This window comes from Lutra lutra, chromosome 18, assembly GCF_902655055.1.
Source record: "Lutra lutra chromosome 18, mLutLut1.2, whole genome shotgun sequence".
Classification (NCBI taxonomy): domain Eukaryota; kingdom Metazoa; phylum Chordata; class Mammalia; order Carnivora; family Mustelidae; genus Lutra; species Lutra lutra.
In genome coordinates, this window is record NC_062295.1 from 22,068,315 (window position 1) to 22,085,215 (window position 16,901).

Sequence of the window (16,901 nt, forward strand, 5' to 3'; positions counted from 1 at the left end):
AGAATTCCCCAGCCCCAGTACAGGTCCCAGGGTGGCCAAGAGGTTTGCAGGATCATGGAGCAGCGACCAGACCAGTGTGTGGGGAGTGGGGGCAGGAGGGGGAATGTGACAAGAGCCCAGGTCAGAGAGGTCAGCAGGGGCCCAATCGTATGGGCCTCACTGGCCGCTGAAGGGAGCTGGAATTTATTCTCAGTGTCGTGGGAGATTGTTGGGTGGTTTTAAGCCAGGCGCTGCCATGAGCTGATATGTTGAAAAAAAAAAAAAAAAAAAAAAAGACTAGCTGCTGTGTAGACAATAAAGTGTGTTTGTGTGGGGCAGGAGCGCAGTGACAGTGCAGAGAGGAAGCGGAGGCCAGTTAGGAGGCTCTGGTCATTGTCTCGGGGAAAGATGGGCACACCCCCACCCCTACCACCCGGGGCTGACAGGCAGCAACGCATTCAGGGACAAGGGGTCAAAGATTCGGGAGGGATTTTGGAAGTAACCCCTGGGGCCTTCTGTCAGACGGGATTCGTTAAGTGAGAGAACCGGAGAAATCAAGGAGGACTCCAAGGTGGGGCCATCCAGTTTCAGAGTGGGACCATTTTTAAGATGGGCAAAGACCAGGTTTGAGATGGGGTGCCTGGGTGGCGCAGTTGGCTAAGCATACAACCCTTGATTTTGACTCAGGTCATGATCTTAGGGTCCTGGGATCAAGGTCCGCATCTGGCTCCAAGCTCAGCAGGGAGTCTGCCAGAGATTCTCTCTCTCCTTCTCCCTCTGCCCCCGCCCTGCTCAAATGTTCTCTCTCTAAAATAAATAAGTCATTTTTTAAAAGATTTTATTTATTTGAGAGTGAGAAAGCACAAGCAAGGGGAGGGGCAGAGAGAGAGAAGCAGACTCCCGCTGAGCAGGGAGCCCGACATGGGGCTCTATCCCGGGACCCCAAGATCATGACCTGAGCCAAAGGCAGATGCTTAACCAACTGAGCCACCCAGGCATCCCTAAATAAATAAATCTTAAAAGAAAAAAAAAGAATCCTGTTTGGGGCACATTAATGTTTAGACATCTGTTTGATATCGCAGAAGACAGGTCTCACCGTCACAGCTTGGTGGAGAGTTCAGTTGGAGATAAAAATAACCAAGAGTCGTCAACAGGAAGATGGTATTTAGGGCCTTGGACCTGGATGAGAACCCCCCCTCCCCCAGTGAAGGGTGCGGGGAGATCCGGAGGCCTGGGGTTGAGCCCTGGGGCAACCTGAAGCAGTGGAACAGGAAGGCCCCTGGCACTGCAGCCGGGAGAGCCGGAGGCAGGAGGGAAACCAGGCAGGAGGGAAACCAGGCGAGCACAGGGCCCAGAAGCCCAGAAAGAAATCTGTAGAAGGCGGGTAATCTGCTGCACAGACAAGACTGAGGCCCAGCTGAGGACTTGCGCCTCTCCCAGCAGATCTCCAAACCAGGACACTCTAGGGGGTGGAAAGTGGGCTTTATGAGTGATTACAGCAGGACAACAGGAGTAAACCCGAACTGTCCCAGACTAACAAGGAAGCTTCTCCATGCCAGCAATTGGTGCCCTTGCCAAGAAGGGATCCACATAGAAGTGGGGGCAAAAGCCTCATGGGGATGAGGCCAAGAGACAAGGGCGGAGGAGCAGCCATGACAGTGACTTTCAGAGTTGAACAGACAAATCTGGGGGCGCCCCCACCACGGGCCCCTCCTCAGCAATGAGAAGGAATAAAACTCTTAATCACACAGCACGGTGAACCTCCTTCTGCCAAGTGAAAGAATTCAGGCCAAGAAGAGTACGCAGTGCAGGATTCCTTTTATATAAAAATTCTAGAAAATACAGAGTAATCTGTAGTGACGGAAAGTGGACACACCTGGGAACGGCAGAAGCAGGGAGGGTGGGATTCCCAAGGGGTACCAGGACCCTCTGGGGGCGACGGATGTGCTCGTTAGCCTGATTGTGGAGATGATACACTGTAGTGTATATGCACGTGTTAAAACTTACCACCCTGTACACTTGAAACACGCACGGTTTACTGTATGCAGTACGGACTCTATTTCTCCATCAAGCTGTTTTCAAAGAAAGAGTTTTGCTCTAAAGGGGAATGGAGAAACAGGTTCGTGGCGGGAGGAGGCTTGATGATATTTTAAGCACGAACAAGGAAACATTCAATGCCTGTGTAGGGGCATAAGGGTTTTGGGGAGGAGGGGACGGGAAGCCTAAGCCAGGAATCCTATCGTGAAGGTTACGGTAAGTATGTCATGGCGGGGACTTGGGAATGCATCCCATCGGCCTGAGGTTCTCTGCCTTCCATGGGCCAAAAACCATCCGGAGACCCTGTTACAAGTCCAGGGCCACACCACGTCCCCTCGGCCCCGCTCCCACCACAGGTGAGGTGGGACAGTCCCTGGGCGTGCTCACAGGGCACCACCTCCAGGGCTTCCAGGTCTCTGCCCTTCGAAAGCCAGTAGCGCCCTCAGCTTGTAGGGTAGGGAGTCCATGCGTTCGGGGCAACCTTCAACAGTGCGGAAGCGTCTGTGGATAAACACCCCGGCCTCCTGCTTTCAGAGGGACACTTCGGAGGTGCGTTCTCTGGGTCCCTGCAAGTGCCCCAGAGGGATGGAGTCCCATTTGTGTACCGCAGGGACCAGCTCAAAAACTGTTGGGGGGTTTTCTCCTGCCCTATCTTACTCTCCCTACTCCCTCTTGAGAACAGCTTCCAAATAAGCAACCTATACTCAACCCTTGCCTCAGGCTCTGCTTTCAGGGCACCCAACATCGGACACCCATGGAATCAGGGGCTCTGCACTTCACGTGCACATCAGGCTTTCCCAACGGCAGAGGTCCCAGGAACCATGTATTAAAGAACAGGCAGTGAAGAACAAGAAGCCTTTCACAAAGGGGAGGGACCGGGCCAGCTCGTTCTTGCAGAGAGTGAACTCTGGCAATGTGAAGTTGAGGTTGAGGGCAGCAAGAGACAGGAAGCAGGCAGACCAATTAGCGGGCTGTTACCAGTGTCCCAGCAGGGAGTAACGGTGCAAAGGCAGCAATCAGGCCGTGTGTGAGCATCCTTTGATTTACAGAGCACAGAAGGGTTCACACAGAAATGACACTAGCTTTATTTAACATCCCGGGCGCTACAGTTGTTTTTTTTTTTTTTTTTTTTTTAAAGCTCGCGTTTCTAGCATCCCACATGTTTCTTTTTGATCCCCTCCTTCCAGACTTTGATACGTCAGCCTCATGCCATGCCGCTTCATTTTGTTCAATCTTGTGTTTTCAGGATCTTGACATCGGTGCCAAGAACGTGAAGCTTTACGTCAATAAAAATCTCATCTTTGATGGCACTTTAGACAAAGGAGGTGGAGAGGCCCCGGCTGACCAGAGCTTCCCGGTTGGCGTGAAAGAGGAGCAGGACGAGAGCAGGGAAAGGGCCCTGGGTGCCCCCTTGGGAGAAAGCGGAGAGGCCCGAAAGATGGCTGGCACAGATGGGGAGCTCTCGCCTCCAGCTGGAGCAGTAGCCGATGTGAAGCTTCCTTCCCAGGGAACGTTACTTGGTGGAAAAATGAATCCTCCCAACGGCGCGAAGAACAGCTTGTCCAAGTTAGACGAAGGCGCGAGCTGCTCGGTAGCCCCAGCTTCAACGGGTGGTGCGCCAGGGGCTCCCCCACTCTGCCCGCCTGTGGAATGCCCTCCCCTTGACCCAGAGCTCTCTCTGGCCCAACAGCTGGAAAACCTCATGGGCAGAAAAGTCTCCGAGCCGCCAGTGAAAACCCCATCATGGTTGCAACCTTCTGCCACAGGGAAGGGCGGGAAGCAGGGAGGCAGGAAGTCAAAACCACTGTGGCTGAGTCCTGAGAAGCCGCTGGACTGGGAAGGCGGAATTGGATCAGACACCACCACCAACCCTGTGGGGGAGGCTCCCGGGGAGGCTCCCAGAGAGGCCAAGGTCAGGGAGAAAGGCCCCAGGCGTGAGCCAGGGCGGCCAAACAGCTGGAATGTCCTCACTGGGGAGAGAGCCCAGAAGGTGACCCCCAAAGTCTGTGATGATTTTGACATCTTTAACCAGCCCGCCAGCAGGGAGCACCCTGCTAGTGGGAGGCGGGGCCCAAAGAAGGACACCCTCGTCAGCAATCACAGCGATGGCCCGCCGACCGGCAGAGGTAAGTTCGAGAAGCCTTCAGACCTGGGGTGCCATTGTCCCTGAGTGCGGGCCTCTGATTGGCACGATACCATTTGGCTCCACAAACCTTTGTTTCATCTGTGAAGCTAGGGGGTTCTTCTCAACCAGTCATCACAAATTCGTGGTCTCAGGGGCCATAGAGGTGGTAGCGATGAGCCGAATGGGCAAGACATTCTGCATCTTAAATTTCTCGATTTGTCATTGCCACCAAGTTATTTCCCTTTTGCCCATTTTTCTCACCACGTGGCTTTTCCACTCTAGGCTTTGTTATTCCACCTCTGATGGAGACATCGGTCTCTAGTGACCTCACTGTATTCCTCACCATACCGTCAGAAATGTAACACAAGTGTGATGATAACCAGCCCTTGGGCACTTGCCTGGGTATGGTAGTACTATAGGGAGTGGTGAGGTCTATGGCGCTGGAGAGGGCCAGCCCATCTAAAGCGGGCAGCTGCTACTCCACTCAGAATGTCTTCTGGCATTCAGCAATGCCAGGCCGATGTGCCAGGTCTCCCTTCTCCTTTTGTAAAGAGAAATCAGAAGTGTGCAATGTTATTCTTCAGTGTTGGCGACAGATTGTGATTATTTTTAAACCACTATGTAGGTCAAAAAAAAAAAAAATCTGCTGGGAGGACTCACCTGGTGTGTGAACTTTGAGGTAGATTCTATCTGAGGAATCTGAAAGGCTGAGTTTCTAAATATTTGCACTCGGATTTGGCTCCTGGGAGAGTGTCAGACCGTTTGAATCCAGCCTCTGCTACTTCTAGGCTGGGACTTGCAGAGCGGGGCACATCCGCTTTCTGAGCCTCGGTGCACTCATCGGTAAAATGGGAATGAACCGCCTCCCCGCCCCTCAGTGTTGCGAGGAATGAATGAGGGGATGGCGTCACATAGCAACTGGAGGCTGGTGTGTGGGAAGTGCCCCGCGAGCCCCAGATCCTAGGTCCTCTGAATGGAGCTCCGCCCAACCCCGCACCACTGCAAGCGCAAACCACCTAGGCCTGTGTCCCGGTTCCCCGTCACCCACCCACACAATCGCGAGTTCTGAAATCCCTCCGAGGCTCAGTTCCCTGATTTGTGACATGACGCCAGCCACACCCATCTCCTGGGAGGGCAGAATGAGAGTCTACATGAGCAGCGTTTGGCACAGTGCCAGCCGCAGGTGTTAACTGCCCTTGATCGTCGTCCCTCCCCCCACTCCCTGATTCTGCCTCTTGGTGTATCTGTGAAGCCATTGTATCTGTTCCCTAGTGAATCCGGTCAGCATCTAGTCTGTTACCATCCAGAAGACAGACCTCTATGGTCTGCACTCAGCCAGAGTCTACGCTTAGACATGCAGAGACCCCCAAAGTCCCGTAGGGCACGTCCCTCAGACTCAGGGCGCCTTTCCACGTAAACAGTGGGCTCCCTTCCAGGCAGAGCTTTGAGCACCCCCTTCCCCGCCCCTCTGCCTCCAGGCTCCCCGACCTTACACATTTCTGCTGCCCACCCCCACTCACCGTGAGACCGGTGTGAGAGAAGAGAGCAGAGCAGAAGAACTGAGAAGCTCTTTGAGGGCAGAGACTGTGTCTCATCTGTATCGGGTCCCCCGGACCCAGGTGCCCGGCAGGTGGTGGGTCCTCTGCAGCGTGGGAGGGGTGGTGTAAAGAAGGAACTTCGGTGGCTGGATGTGTGGCATGTTTGTGTTAAGCTCGGCTTTCACCCAGGCACATTACTCAAAATGATTTCATCCTCACGCCAGCCTCATTTGACGATAAAGAAAATGTGAGGCTTAAGTAACTTTCCTCACGTCCCGTGGCCAGAAAGGGTTAGAGCAGGATCTGAACCCAGGCCATCCTGCTCCAGCATCCACGCCTTGAACCCAGTGACACCCCATTTCCGCAGCCACCCCACCAGGGAGAGCCAGGCAAGCCGGAGCCTTCCTGGTAAACAGACCCACAGAACCTCTGGGACCTTCGAGGTGATGGGTGTTATTCTAACTTGTCCACATTCAGAAGATTTGGTCTCATTTTAATTTCTTTCCAGGCATTTCGCTGCTTGGCTTAATGACACATTGAGAACCGAGCCCTGGAGATTTAATGCTTGTTAAGCCAGTCATGCTAAAAAGGAAAGTTGCTTAGAAATTTTAAATTACCCATTACATAGAGCCAAATCCCACAGCCGTGCCCTTCAGGAAAGCCGCCGGCCGAGCCCTCCAACGATGCTTGTAGAATGAGTGACTGCCTGAGTTCTTCCCTGGGGCCAGAGTCCTGTTGTCACCAAAGGATAGAGCCCAGAAATCCTTTTGTCCAACAAAGCATCTCATTGTAATGTCATCTGCATTTTGGAAGTGTCTGCATCAGGGGTCCGTTGGCTAGAGGTGAATAAAATTGCACCTGCCCCATTCGAGCGCAGGACCTCCAGAGACCGGAGGTGTGGCTGCCCATCACCCAAAATTGGAAGGGAGAAGCAGAAAGCCAGTGGGCTCCCAGGAGACTTCTCCCAGCCCACTCCCCAGGGCCTCTGGGCTCTGACTCTGCCACCTTCCCGCACTCTTCTTCATGAGATCAGCTTTCTTTGCTCTGGGCTCAGGGCAGGAGATGCCCCATAGCCCAAGAGTGACCTTTCCCCCCAATGGCTCTCACTCCCAAAGTCTCAGGGAAGACACTGATTGGCCAAGGTGGTTTAGGCGTCTGCCCCCTGTCCAATCGGCCACGGCCGGAGTCTTGTTCATGTTGAACACACATAGCTCTGTTGTGTCTCCCTACACCTTCATTCTCGTTTCCCGTTTCAGGAGCGATTAGCATATACCTCTCGGTGGTGCCGTTGATTTTTACAAGTTCGAGTTTTGAACTTTGTAGTTCCTGTTTACCTCCACCAAGGGGTAGTTTTAAGGCTTCAATCCTGTCATCTTATACTGGCGGCTCCCCCTCCCCCAGACTGTGTTGACTGCAGATTAAAGGATGGCTTTCTGATGTCCATTCCAAGCATTCCAAGTGGGCAGGAATGTTGACACAGACAAGACAAAGCTCGGATCGCTGCAGCCTCCCCGACTCCTGGGGACTGGCGAGTGCTGTGTTCTGCTGCAGACAGAGGGAAGCGTGGACCCCCAGCCTGCTCTCACATCCAAGAGGTCCAGGAGAAAGCCTGCACCTCTCTGCTTTCAAAACCCCACATATACATCTCGGGGAGAATAAATCAGAAAGCAGGCACAGAATGAGAACAGAGTCCCGCCTCTCTCGCCCACCCAGACCGAGACACACAGGCTGAGTCCCTGACAGACGACGTCTGTTCACTCTCCTCGGCTCACTTACAGACCAACCCAGGCCGTTCATTTCAGTCAATGCGAATCAGATACCAATAAACTGATGTCATGACGATCCATATGGAAGTTCCTTCTGCCAGATGTTAAAACCTCGTACCTGGAGAAAAGGAACTCCTGGGGTCTTTTTTAATGGCAGATGAGAAGGAGGGTGAGTGGGGGGAGAAGACAGGTGCACCAAAGCTGACAGGTGGAGAGGGGGAGTCCCTCGGCTCCTGGGCCTCAGCCCAGGCACTGTGTAATGGTGATGCCAGCCATCCATCGCTGGGCTGGCAAACTTGGACTAAGCACGTCTGTGCCACACGTTCTATGCCAGGCGCTGGGACACAGCAGGGAATGGCACAAAGAAGTCCTCCCCGAGGAGGATGGGGCCAAGAAGGGCCAGCACTCAGAGATCCAGGAGAAGAGCATAACTGGCAGAGGGCACAGCAAGGCTAGGCAGGAAAGAGACTCGTGTCCATGGAACAGAAAGGCCCACACAGTGGAGCTGATCATTAGGGAGAAGGTGTGAGGGGAGGTTAGAGAAGCCAGAAGGACCACACTGAGGGCCAGGTTGGGGGAGTTCGTGGTGAGGAACTAGATGTTCTTCATTCCCAGCTAATGGAGACAGCAAGCCAGTTGGAGGAGTTGGTGACCAATTCCCTTTCAGGCACACAGTGGATATGTCTGCACCTTCGGAGGGGGCTTTGGAACTGGAAGGTGGTGGCTGGGAGAGAGAAGCCAGAACTTGACCTAGAAATTGGAGCAGTGCCTGCCTGGCAACCAGGAGCTGGCACGGTGAGGTCAAAGAGGGAGGGTAGTACTGAGAGAGGACCAGATGGGGTCAGGCAGAAGCTCAGGATAGGGCTCCGGCATGGGGAGGCAGGCAGCAGCAGCCATGGAGAGAGCCCAGAAGTGCAAACACTCCTTAGCCGGCAGACAAGAGACTGTCTAGTGGAAGAGCTTTGCCTGAGATGTCAAGCATGAGGACTGAGAAAAGCTTGAGTACTCAGAGTCATCGTGACTTGCAGAAAGTCAGCTCAGTGAAGGGTTGTGGGAATTACAGGACTCTTAGGAAGGCAAGGGATGGAAAGCCGCCAGGGGTTTGACTTCAGGCATGGCTGCAATCAGGGGCTCAATTGATGTCATCAGGACTCTCTCTCTCCATCTCTTGGCCCACATTCCCTGTGTTGGCTTCATTGTCAGGCAGGCTCCCCGCAAAGTATAGCAAATCGACCACCTGCACTGCTCACCCACGTCCAACGTCCTGCCACCTGGAGGCGCCAATCTAAACAGAGCCCCTCCTCTGTAATTCCTTTCCCAGCCTGGAAGGATGCTGTCAGCACTTGCTTAATCTGGATGGTGGGGGGGTGGGGGTGATCCTCAAAAGAAGATCAGGAGAAGGGCAGGTGGGGCTTGGGTGGGCCAAACCAGTAACTCCACAACGGGGCCCCAGGTTGCAGGTGTTGAGGGAGGGTGGAAGCGAGGAGGGCACGAGGGCTGCAGCCAAGGGAGGGAGGAAATCGGGTGCAGCTAGAGGAAACCACGAGATCAGGCCTGGCTTCCTTTTTTCTTTCTGGTAGGGGAGATTTATGCTTGTCTGTAGGTGGAGAGAGGTCAAGGTGCCAGTGGGGAAGGGGTGATGGAGGGTTCTGGAGAGATAAGGGTAATTGATGGAGCCAGGTCCCCCAGGAGACAGGCGGAAAATGGAGTGTGGGGCACAGTCCAATATGAAAGGAGGAAAAATAGAACGTCAGTGTCATCAGCTGCTGTTTTTCCAGAATGGCACCCTCACATGGCAGTTAGCCATGGCATGGCTGTGAGGGCAGGCCGCTGTGGGGGCGCCCGCTGGGGCTTTGCTGTTCTACAAGGAGGAGACTGTGGCCTTTAGAGCCACCCTCTGAGGGCCAGGCCTGCACTCTCCACGTGCTGGGGACGCAGGCTTCCGTTCTTGAAGCCAGCCTAGCCACACATAGGGGTACACTCTGACCTGTGTCGTCGGTGTCCCTTATAGCACTTTCGCCTGATTACAAAATAATACATCTGGAGAACTTAGAAGATCAGGGGACCAAGAAGAAGCTAGATGTCTTTTCTCTCCACTACCCAGAGAGGAGCATATTAACATGTCGGCGTGCACAGCCCTGGGCCAGGGTCTGCCGCAGCCCAGAGAGCGCGTAGCGGGTTTTTTTCCCGTCCAACGTTTTCACGAGCGTTCCACCTGCCATTAGACAGCCTTTGAAAACCCCGTCCGAGTCACATGATGCGACAGCCTCCGAGCCGCCCTGCTGGTTGCTGACTCAGGCATCGCCCCCTCCACCCCTCCTCCACCCCCACCTGTCCTGTGAGTCTCTGACATGCAGAATGGCTTCCTGCAAAGGTCCTCAGACAACAAAAAGGTCTGCCCTTGGCTTGCATGGGGGTGGCGGGGGCCTCCCTCTCAGAAAATTTAAGGTATATTGAAAACTGCTTTGCTTTTGGCAAAACAACCAGATTCTAGACTTGGGTAGCCATAATCGATTTTTTTTTTTTTTACCAACCTGAATGTTGGCGTGTGACAGGTGGCCCCAAGGGTCCCCAGGCAGGGCAGACGATTAACATCCTGGTCCCACCTGTCCAAGGCCCATGGGGCCTCCAGGCATTGTGAGAGAGCCAAGAGCAACCACCCTGATTTCTAGAATGTCCCCCTTAGGGCGACCCTCACCTAGCCGAGAGCCCCCCGAGTTGGGACCACCCATAAAGGTTCCCTGTTTGCACACAGGCCACTAATGGGGCTTCACCTGTCCTGTGTTCTTCCAGAAGACACCTGGTCCACCAACACGCCGCCGCGGTCCCAGTGGCGCAGCGAGCAGGAGCATTTGCTGCATGAGTCCTGGGACTCCCTCAGCGCCTTTGACCGCTCCCACCGCGGACGCATCTCCAACATGGAACTGCAGGGGGACATCCTGGACGAGTTTCTGCGGCAGCAGAAGGACAGCCGCCACAGTGACCAGCTGGCCCCGGGGAAGGAGGAGAAGCTGGAGCCAAGGAGAGGGCCGGACGACAGCTCCGCAGAGACGGACGATGGCAGCGACTTCGAAATCCCCGTCTTGCCTTACGGAAGGCGCCTGGTCATTGAAATCAGGTCGACGTGGGGGGACAGGCATTATGTCGGCCTTAACGGAATAGAAATATTCAGTTCCGAGGGGGAGCCAGTGCAGATCGCAAACATTCGTGCGGACCCCCCCGACATCAATGTTTTACCAGCTTACGGGAAAGACCCCCGCGTGGTCACCAACCTCATCGACGGGGTGAACAGGACCCAGGACGACATGCACGTCTGGCTGGCCCCTTTCACCCTGGGCAAGCCCCACTCCATCTCCATAGACTTCGTGCATCCTTGCCAAGTCGCCCTGATCCGGATTTGGAACTACAATAAATCTCGGATACATTCCTTCCGTGGCGTGAAGGACATCACCATGCTGTTAGACGCGCAGTGCATCTTTAAAGGAGAAATCGCCAAGGCCTCGGGGACCCTGACGGGAGGTAGAGTATGTCCATAAGAATGTTCTGGAAGCCCCTACCTGCTACCCGCTGAGGCTCTGAGGAGAAACTAGCCAGTGACAGATGGGTCTCTCCTCTTCCTGGGCCTGGCTCACTCCTTGTTTTTTGCAGCGTGGGGGGTGCACGAGCTGACCTCATTTACACCCCTCCCCTGGGCACTGGCCTTACTCAGCTTCCCTAGCGCCTGAGTCGAAGAAGGGGGAATTCTTCTGCAGTGAGTTCTTGAGGGGGTGCTCCCAGGAGAGCCTGTGGTGCAAGGAGGGAGACGGGATAGGAACTGGGAGACGCCAGGCAAGGATAGTGGTTGGGGGAGGCTGAGTCTCACCCTGATCCCAAAGGGAGCTCTGGAGCATAAGTTGCAGGATCTGTCCTGCCTTAAGGCAGAGCAGCAGGGCTCCCCAGGTTGGGGGTGTAACTCCCACGCCCTTCCAGGCAAGCCTCCAGCCCCCAAAAAGGGATCAGCAGGCACCTGGGTGGGGCCCCAACAGCATCTGCTAAGTCACCTCCCCCACACCTAAGAAGCATCTCTCATTTCCCGACGGATCACAATGATGATCGTTACGTTAGATCCGTTCATTAGGTCTAAGTGGTTCCTTGGGCATGTGAATTTCACTTGCAAGTGCCTGAATAATAACAAGGAAGGCTTCCTAACACAAATCAGGAGCTGTCCGGTGGGTGGGGATTTACAGCACAGAGATTGATGGGTCTGGGTTCCTGCTGTCTAGACCACTGGGATTTGGGGCCAGGTGACTCTTCTTGTCTCCGTGGTATCCCATCCAGCACCAGAGCACTTTGGAGACACCATCTTATTCACAACCGATGAGGACATTCTGGAGGCCATATTCTGCTCAGATGAGACATTTGACGTGGACCCGGAGAGCCCCTACAGCCTGCAGAGCGAGGAGACGCCCAGGAGACCGAGCACTGCTGGCAGCGAGGGAGAAGACAGGCCCTACACCCAGGCCGGCCCGTGGGCTGAGGACCGGGTAGGCAGGGAGGGGAGCCCCCCCAGAGAGATTTCTCCTCCTGACTCCGAGTGCAGCAGGAGGAATGAAGATGGATAGCCTTTAAGCTGTTGGTGCTACTGTTTTGACATTTCCCATTTTTCTACTTCATTTTTTGGTCCTCTATGTCATATTTCATTCTCTAATTATGTTTTATTTTTTTATTTTTTTTAAAGCAAAGTGAAGAAAGTATTCAAATTTTAATCAAAGCTAGGAGAAATCAGTTCTGCGTCATCTCTGTAATTTAGAGGTTGGTAGTCTCAGGGGAATTTTTGCTTTGGGTTGTGTTTTGATCACTCGCTGTTGTTTTTGATGGAGAGGACTAGAAACGCTTTGAATAGGCAGGCTTAGAATTAAAATAATGATCATCTCAGCCCTGGTTTCCCGTACACGTGTGGTGATCCAGGGGTAGAGCTCCATGTTGTCTTGTGTGAACTACCCTTGCAGGTAGAGACCATCAATATCCCCATTTAGGAAACCAAGGCTCAGATAGGTTAAGTGACTTGCTCAAGGACACACAGCACTCCCGCGGTGTGTAACCAGGCTAGAACTCCGAAGTGTGTGTTTTTAACTTGATAAAGCAATTTTAAAAAAAAATATTTATTTATTTGGGAGAGAGAGAGAGAGAACGAGATGGGAGAAGGTCAGAGGGAGAAGCAGACTCCATGCAGAGCTGGGAGCCTGATGCAGGACCCTGGGGTCATGAACTGAGCTGAAGGCAGTTGCTTAACCAACTGAGCCACCCAGGTGCCCTTAATAAAGCAATTTTTTAAGAAATAAAAGACGACCCTTAGGGAAAGGACCCATCCAAGTGAAGGATCAGGAATCTGGAGACCCAGGGCCCCCATGGATGGCCTTGAGGCCCTAAGGAGAAAGAGGAGATGGTTACAGAGGGTGGGGGAGGGGAATGGGGACAGCTAGAAACCGAAGGACGGAAGGCAGGGCCTGGCAAAGTCATGAGGCTGTTGGGGTGCAGGTCCCCCGGTGTTCACTGAGGGGTGAGAGCCCATAGGGGCCCGGCAGGGTATTGTACAAGACTGAGGGGTTACTGAGCTCCCTGCTTCTCAGGACACACAGGAGTTGCTAGTTCATGTTGATAGTTGTCCTGATTTTTCTCGAGAGAAGCCAGAAATCTGGGTTTTTGTGGGAAATGTCCCAATTAAAAACTGTTGGCAACTAAGCGGGAAAACTCTCAAACCTTCTGTGAGCCCCAGCACGTCTGTGGTCTGGATTGGATCCATGGGTGTCCAGTCGGGAGCTGACCTTGAAGCCTTTCATGTTCCCAGCCCTTTCCAAATGTTTATAATGATCTCTGAGCGCATCCAGCGTGTGAGGGACAGGGAGGAATCCTTCATTCTGTCTCTGAGACAGGGAACCCAAGTTCTCTGGGAGGCCAGTGGCTCACCCCTAGGAAGTGACAGGGCTGGACCTACATCCTACCTGTCTGGGTACGCAGCTCAGCGCACCTACCAGGGAGAGATCCCAAAGGCTCTGGGAAGGCAAGAGAAGGCACGGGGGTGCCAGGCAGTGGCCTCTCCCTGGTGACCCGAGGTTGCTCCGCATCATGGATCCTCCTGGCAGGCCACCTTCCTCACCCTTCTCCCCACAGCCAGGCAAGGAAGGGCCTCAGGGGCCGGGCTGAGGGCACTGTTGTTCTTGGGACCGAAACACCATCCCCACCAAAACTCTTAAATCCGGGCAACCGCCTTCCCTTCCTTTCGCTTCTTAGCTTCCTCATCTGTGACATGGTAAAGGCCTTTTTGTCCCAGCTTACAGTGTAGAGGTCTAATGAGCCAAATGTCTACAGTGCGGTGTGCCTGCCCACGCTGACTGCCTCTGGATCGGGGCTGCGTCATCCTGGCTTCCACACCAGTTGGGTTGAGAACCACTCTCTGTGGTTGTATTTTTCCCCCTTCCTTCCTTCCCTCCATCCCTTCCCTGACCCTTCTCCTTCCCTCCTTCTTCCAGCTCCCTAGGTATGCATCTATTGGGTCCTTCCCTGTTCCAGAAAATCTGATCACCTTAGCTGGTGGTGTCAGACCTCCTCCCCTAACCGTAAGAGTGGCTGGCGGGGACTCAGACGAGAAAGGGGGGTTTCTGGGTCTGCCCGTATTACCCATCCTGGAGTTTCCACAGTGGCAGACAATGCAAGAAAAGACACAAGGGTTACCTGGGGCTCAGAGTGCATAATAGCATTGGGGAGAATGGCCAACCAGCTGTTCAGGTATCACTAAAATCACCTCCTTTCCCTCTGCTCCTCCCCCAACCCGCACACAGGTCCTGGAGCTCGAGCTGCCATCCCTTCCTCCTGCCCCCGAAGTAACCACACCAGAGCCAGGCATCTACCACGGGATCTGTGAGTATCCTCTCTGGGGACAGTGTCCAGGGTCAGGAGGACCATCAGGGGCCAGGGGGAGTCATGGCCCACTTGGGGCAGGGATTCCCTTGGACAGTTGGGCAGGTTGTACATTGTACAGAGATGCCAAGCCACGGGAGGAGTGGGGGCTGACACAGCCCTGACTGGGTTCACTGGCCCCGCCAGGTCCGTATCGCTTCGGAGGAGGGCTGCCTCTCTGCAGTAGGCCTTTCCAGAAGGGCACTCAAACTCAGGAACATGCGCAAGGAAAACAGGCCTCTTCCCTGTTCCAAGTGGGGCGGGGGTGGCAGGAAGCCTCGCCCAGGGTGCTGGGTCTTCTGAGAAGACAGAAATCTGGATATTTATGTGAAACCTCCAAATTTTTAAGTGTTGGTGACTAATTTTGTAATATTTTAAAACACCCTATGAGCCAAACAAAACACGTATGTTCAGCCAGCCCTCTGCCAGTTTGTGGCCTCTGAGCAAACTCCATCTGGGCTTCACTGATTCCATTCCCTCTTCTTTTCCCTGCTGACCCTTCCAGCCAGGTCCTCCCTCCCTCCCTGCGCCGGCCCGCCAGCACCTGTGCTGTGTCCTGGGGCATCTTTGGGTCCGAGGTCCTGGCTCACTGATCTCCCTCCCCTCCTTGTTAAGGAGACTCTGTCAACCCTCTGTTTGCTGTCACACCAGCTGGAGTCCCCTGGGGTGTGCTCTTGAGGGAGGGTGGCAAGTGGGCTGGGCAGAGGGAGGGATTGGGCCTCGTGCAGTCCCCTCAAGGCCTCTACCAGCTCTGGAGCTGCAAAGACCCCTTGGAGAGGTCTTGAGTGAGGGGCCCAGGCCTTTCTTCGCCTGTATCTACATGTCTCGGGATGTGGGCTGTGCCTAGGAGGGGCAAAGCCAAGGGCAGTGCACCCTGTGAGCCCTCAGCCCTCAGCACTCTGCTCCACTGGAGGAATGAGCCCTTCGGTTCCGGAGAGGGGGGCGTGGGACCCGGGCAGTGCCCACAGCATCCTTCACTCCCCCTCTGGAGGCCTCGCTATCACCTACCTCCTCCTCAGGAAGCCCACCCATGTAGGAAGGACCATCTCTCCTTCTAGCAAGGACCATCTCTCCCTCCCTCACTGCACAAAGACAGTTTCCCTTTTAAAAAAGGGAAGATGCCTTACTTTGAAGCCTCCCAGCTCCTTACATTCCAGAACACTCACTTTCTCTCAATGACTCCGAGACTGTCGCAGAATTGCTAGAACTAGCCTTGAGCAGGCAAGAGCCCGGTTTGGGGCTTGGTTTCATCTCCCATGTACTGAGGCTTCCCCTACCTTATCTCCCCGACCACTCAGTTCTTATTCTGTCCAGTGGTGCAAATGATGTCATCAGGCCTTGGGGTCTCCCTCCCACCCTCTGCCCTGTTTCACTCACTCTCTCACCTTTCCTCCCGTTGGGACCCCATCCACGCAAGAACTTCTGTTCCCACAGAGGCCAACAGTGGGCCGGGAATCAGGTCTCCCGGTCCTGGCTTGGATCACATGCCCATCCATAAACCAATCACCGTGGCTCCCCGCGGCGGGGTGGGGGCAGAGGTGAGATGCTAAACACGGATTGGCCAGGCCTGGGTCAGAGCCCATCACCAGAGTCCCAGGCAAGGGGTCAGTGCCCCCTCTACCCCCGTCATGCTCTTGCTGGGGGTGTGAGTGCCCCAGCCAGGGAGGAAAGGGAGGAAGGAAGGTTGGCCCGGAAGCAGCCACTGTCCCCTTCATCTGATGATTTCCCCAAAGATGCTGTCTGTAAATGTTCTTCCTGCTGAACCGGCTTCTGACCTTTCTCAGCAATGTATTCCAATCCCTTCGGGAGTGATGGCCAGGAGCAGAGCTCATAGCCCTTTTGGCTGTAAGGAACCCGCAGTGTCTCTGCTTCTCAGTATTAAGAAGAACAGCCTGACCGAGCATCTCTCCACTTTTGGAGGCGTGTGATTTCTGAATCGCTGTTCTCTGAAACTTTTTGTTCCCCTGCCCCCCCACAAAGTCTCTAAATTCCTAAACCCACTTCACCAGCCTGTGTAAATGGAGAGCACTTTGATAACGTGACCCGGGGGGAATGTGCCGGGGTTGGTAAATATGGCCAATCCTATTAATGTTTTGAAAGGGGATATATGACTTGCTAATTTGCAGATGACACTAATTTTGGGCGTTTTGCAAATATCAGCAGTGATGAATAGGAAAGTAGCTGAGAGAGTTGAAACGTGGGAGAGAAACAACAAAATTAATTTCCATTTATATAAATACTAATTGATACACCAGAGGAAAATGAATATGGAACGTGAATATTAGCTCAAACAGGAGAGCGGGTGCTTTTGGAGCAACCCCAAATTAGATGTCCTTGCAGCTCGGTGTGCCAGGCCAGCAAAGAGGCGGCTGGGGAGAGGCTGGTGGGGGGAGTGGGGGTGCTCCTGTTTTCCCCCCGGAGGAGGTGACATTTCTCCCTCCCAGCGATCCCCTCATCCAAATCCACTCCCTCCTCCAACTCCGTGCACTTTGCCTCTTGGGATTGGTACCCACAGCCACT

General features: G+C 54.1%; 1 protein-coding gene across 6 annotated transcripts in view; it reads left to right on the forward strand.

The window, feature by feature from the left end:
- KATNIP (katanin interacting protein) overlaps window positions 1-16,901 on the forward strand; it is a 173,588-nt gene that overhangs the window by 136,719 nt on the left and 19,968 nt on the right. For all 6 annotated transcript variants that reach the window (XR_007124556.1, XM_047714380.1, XM_047714384.1 and 3 more), the window contains 4 exons: window positions 3,263-4,142; window positions 10,239-10,964; window positions 11,763-11,968; window positions 14,264-14,342. Coding sequence is in view for 5 of the 6 variants with exons in the window: in XM_047714380.1 (XP_047570336.1) it covers window positions 3,263-4,142; window positions 10,239-10,964; window positions 11,763-11,968; window positions 14,264-14,342 (1,891 nt within the window). In the remaining variant the exon portion in view is untranslated. The remainder of the gene's footprint in view (window positions 1-3,262; window positions 4,143-10,238; window positions 10,965-11,762; window positions 11,969-14,263; window positions 14,343-16,901) is intronic.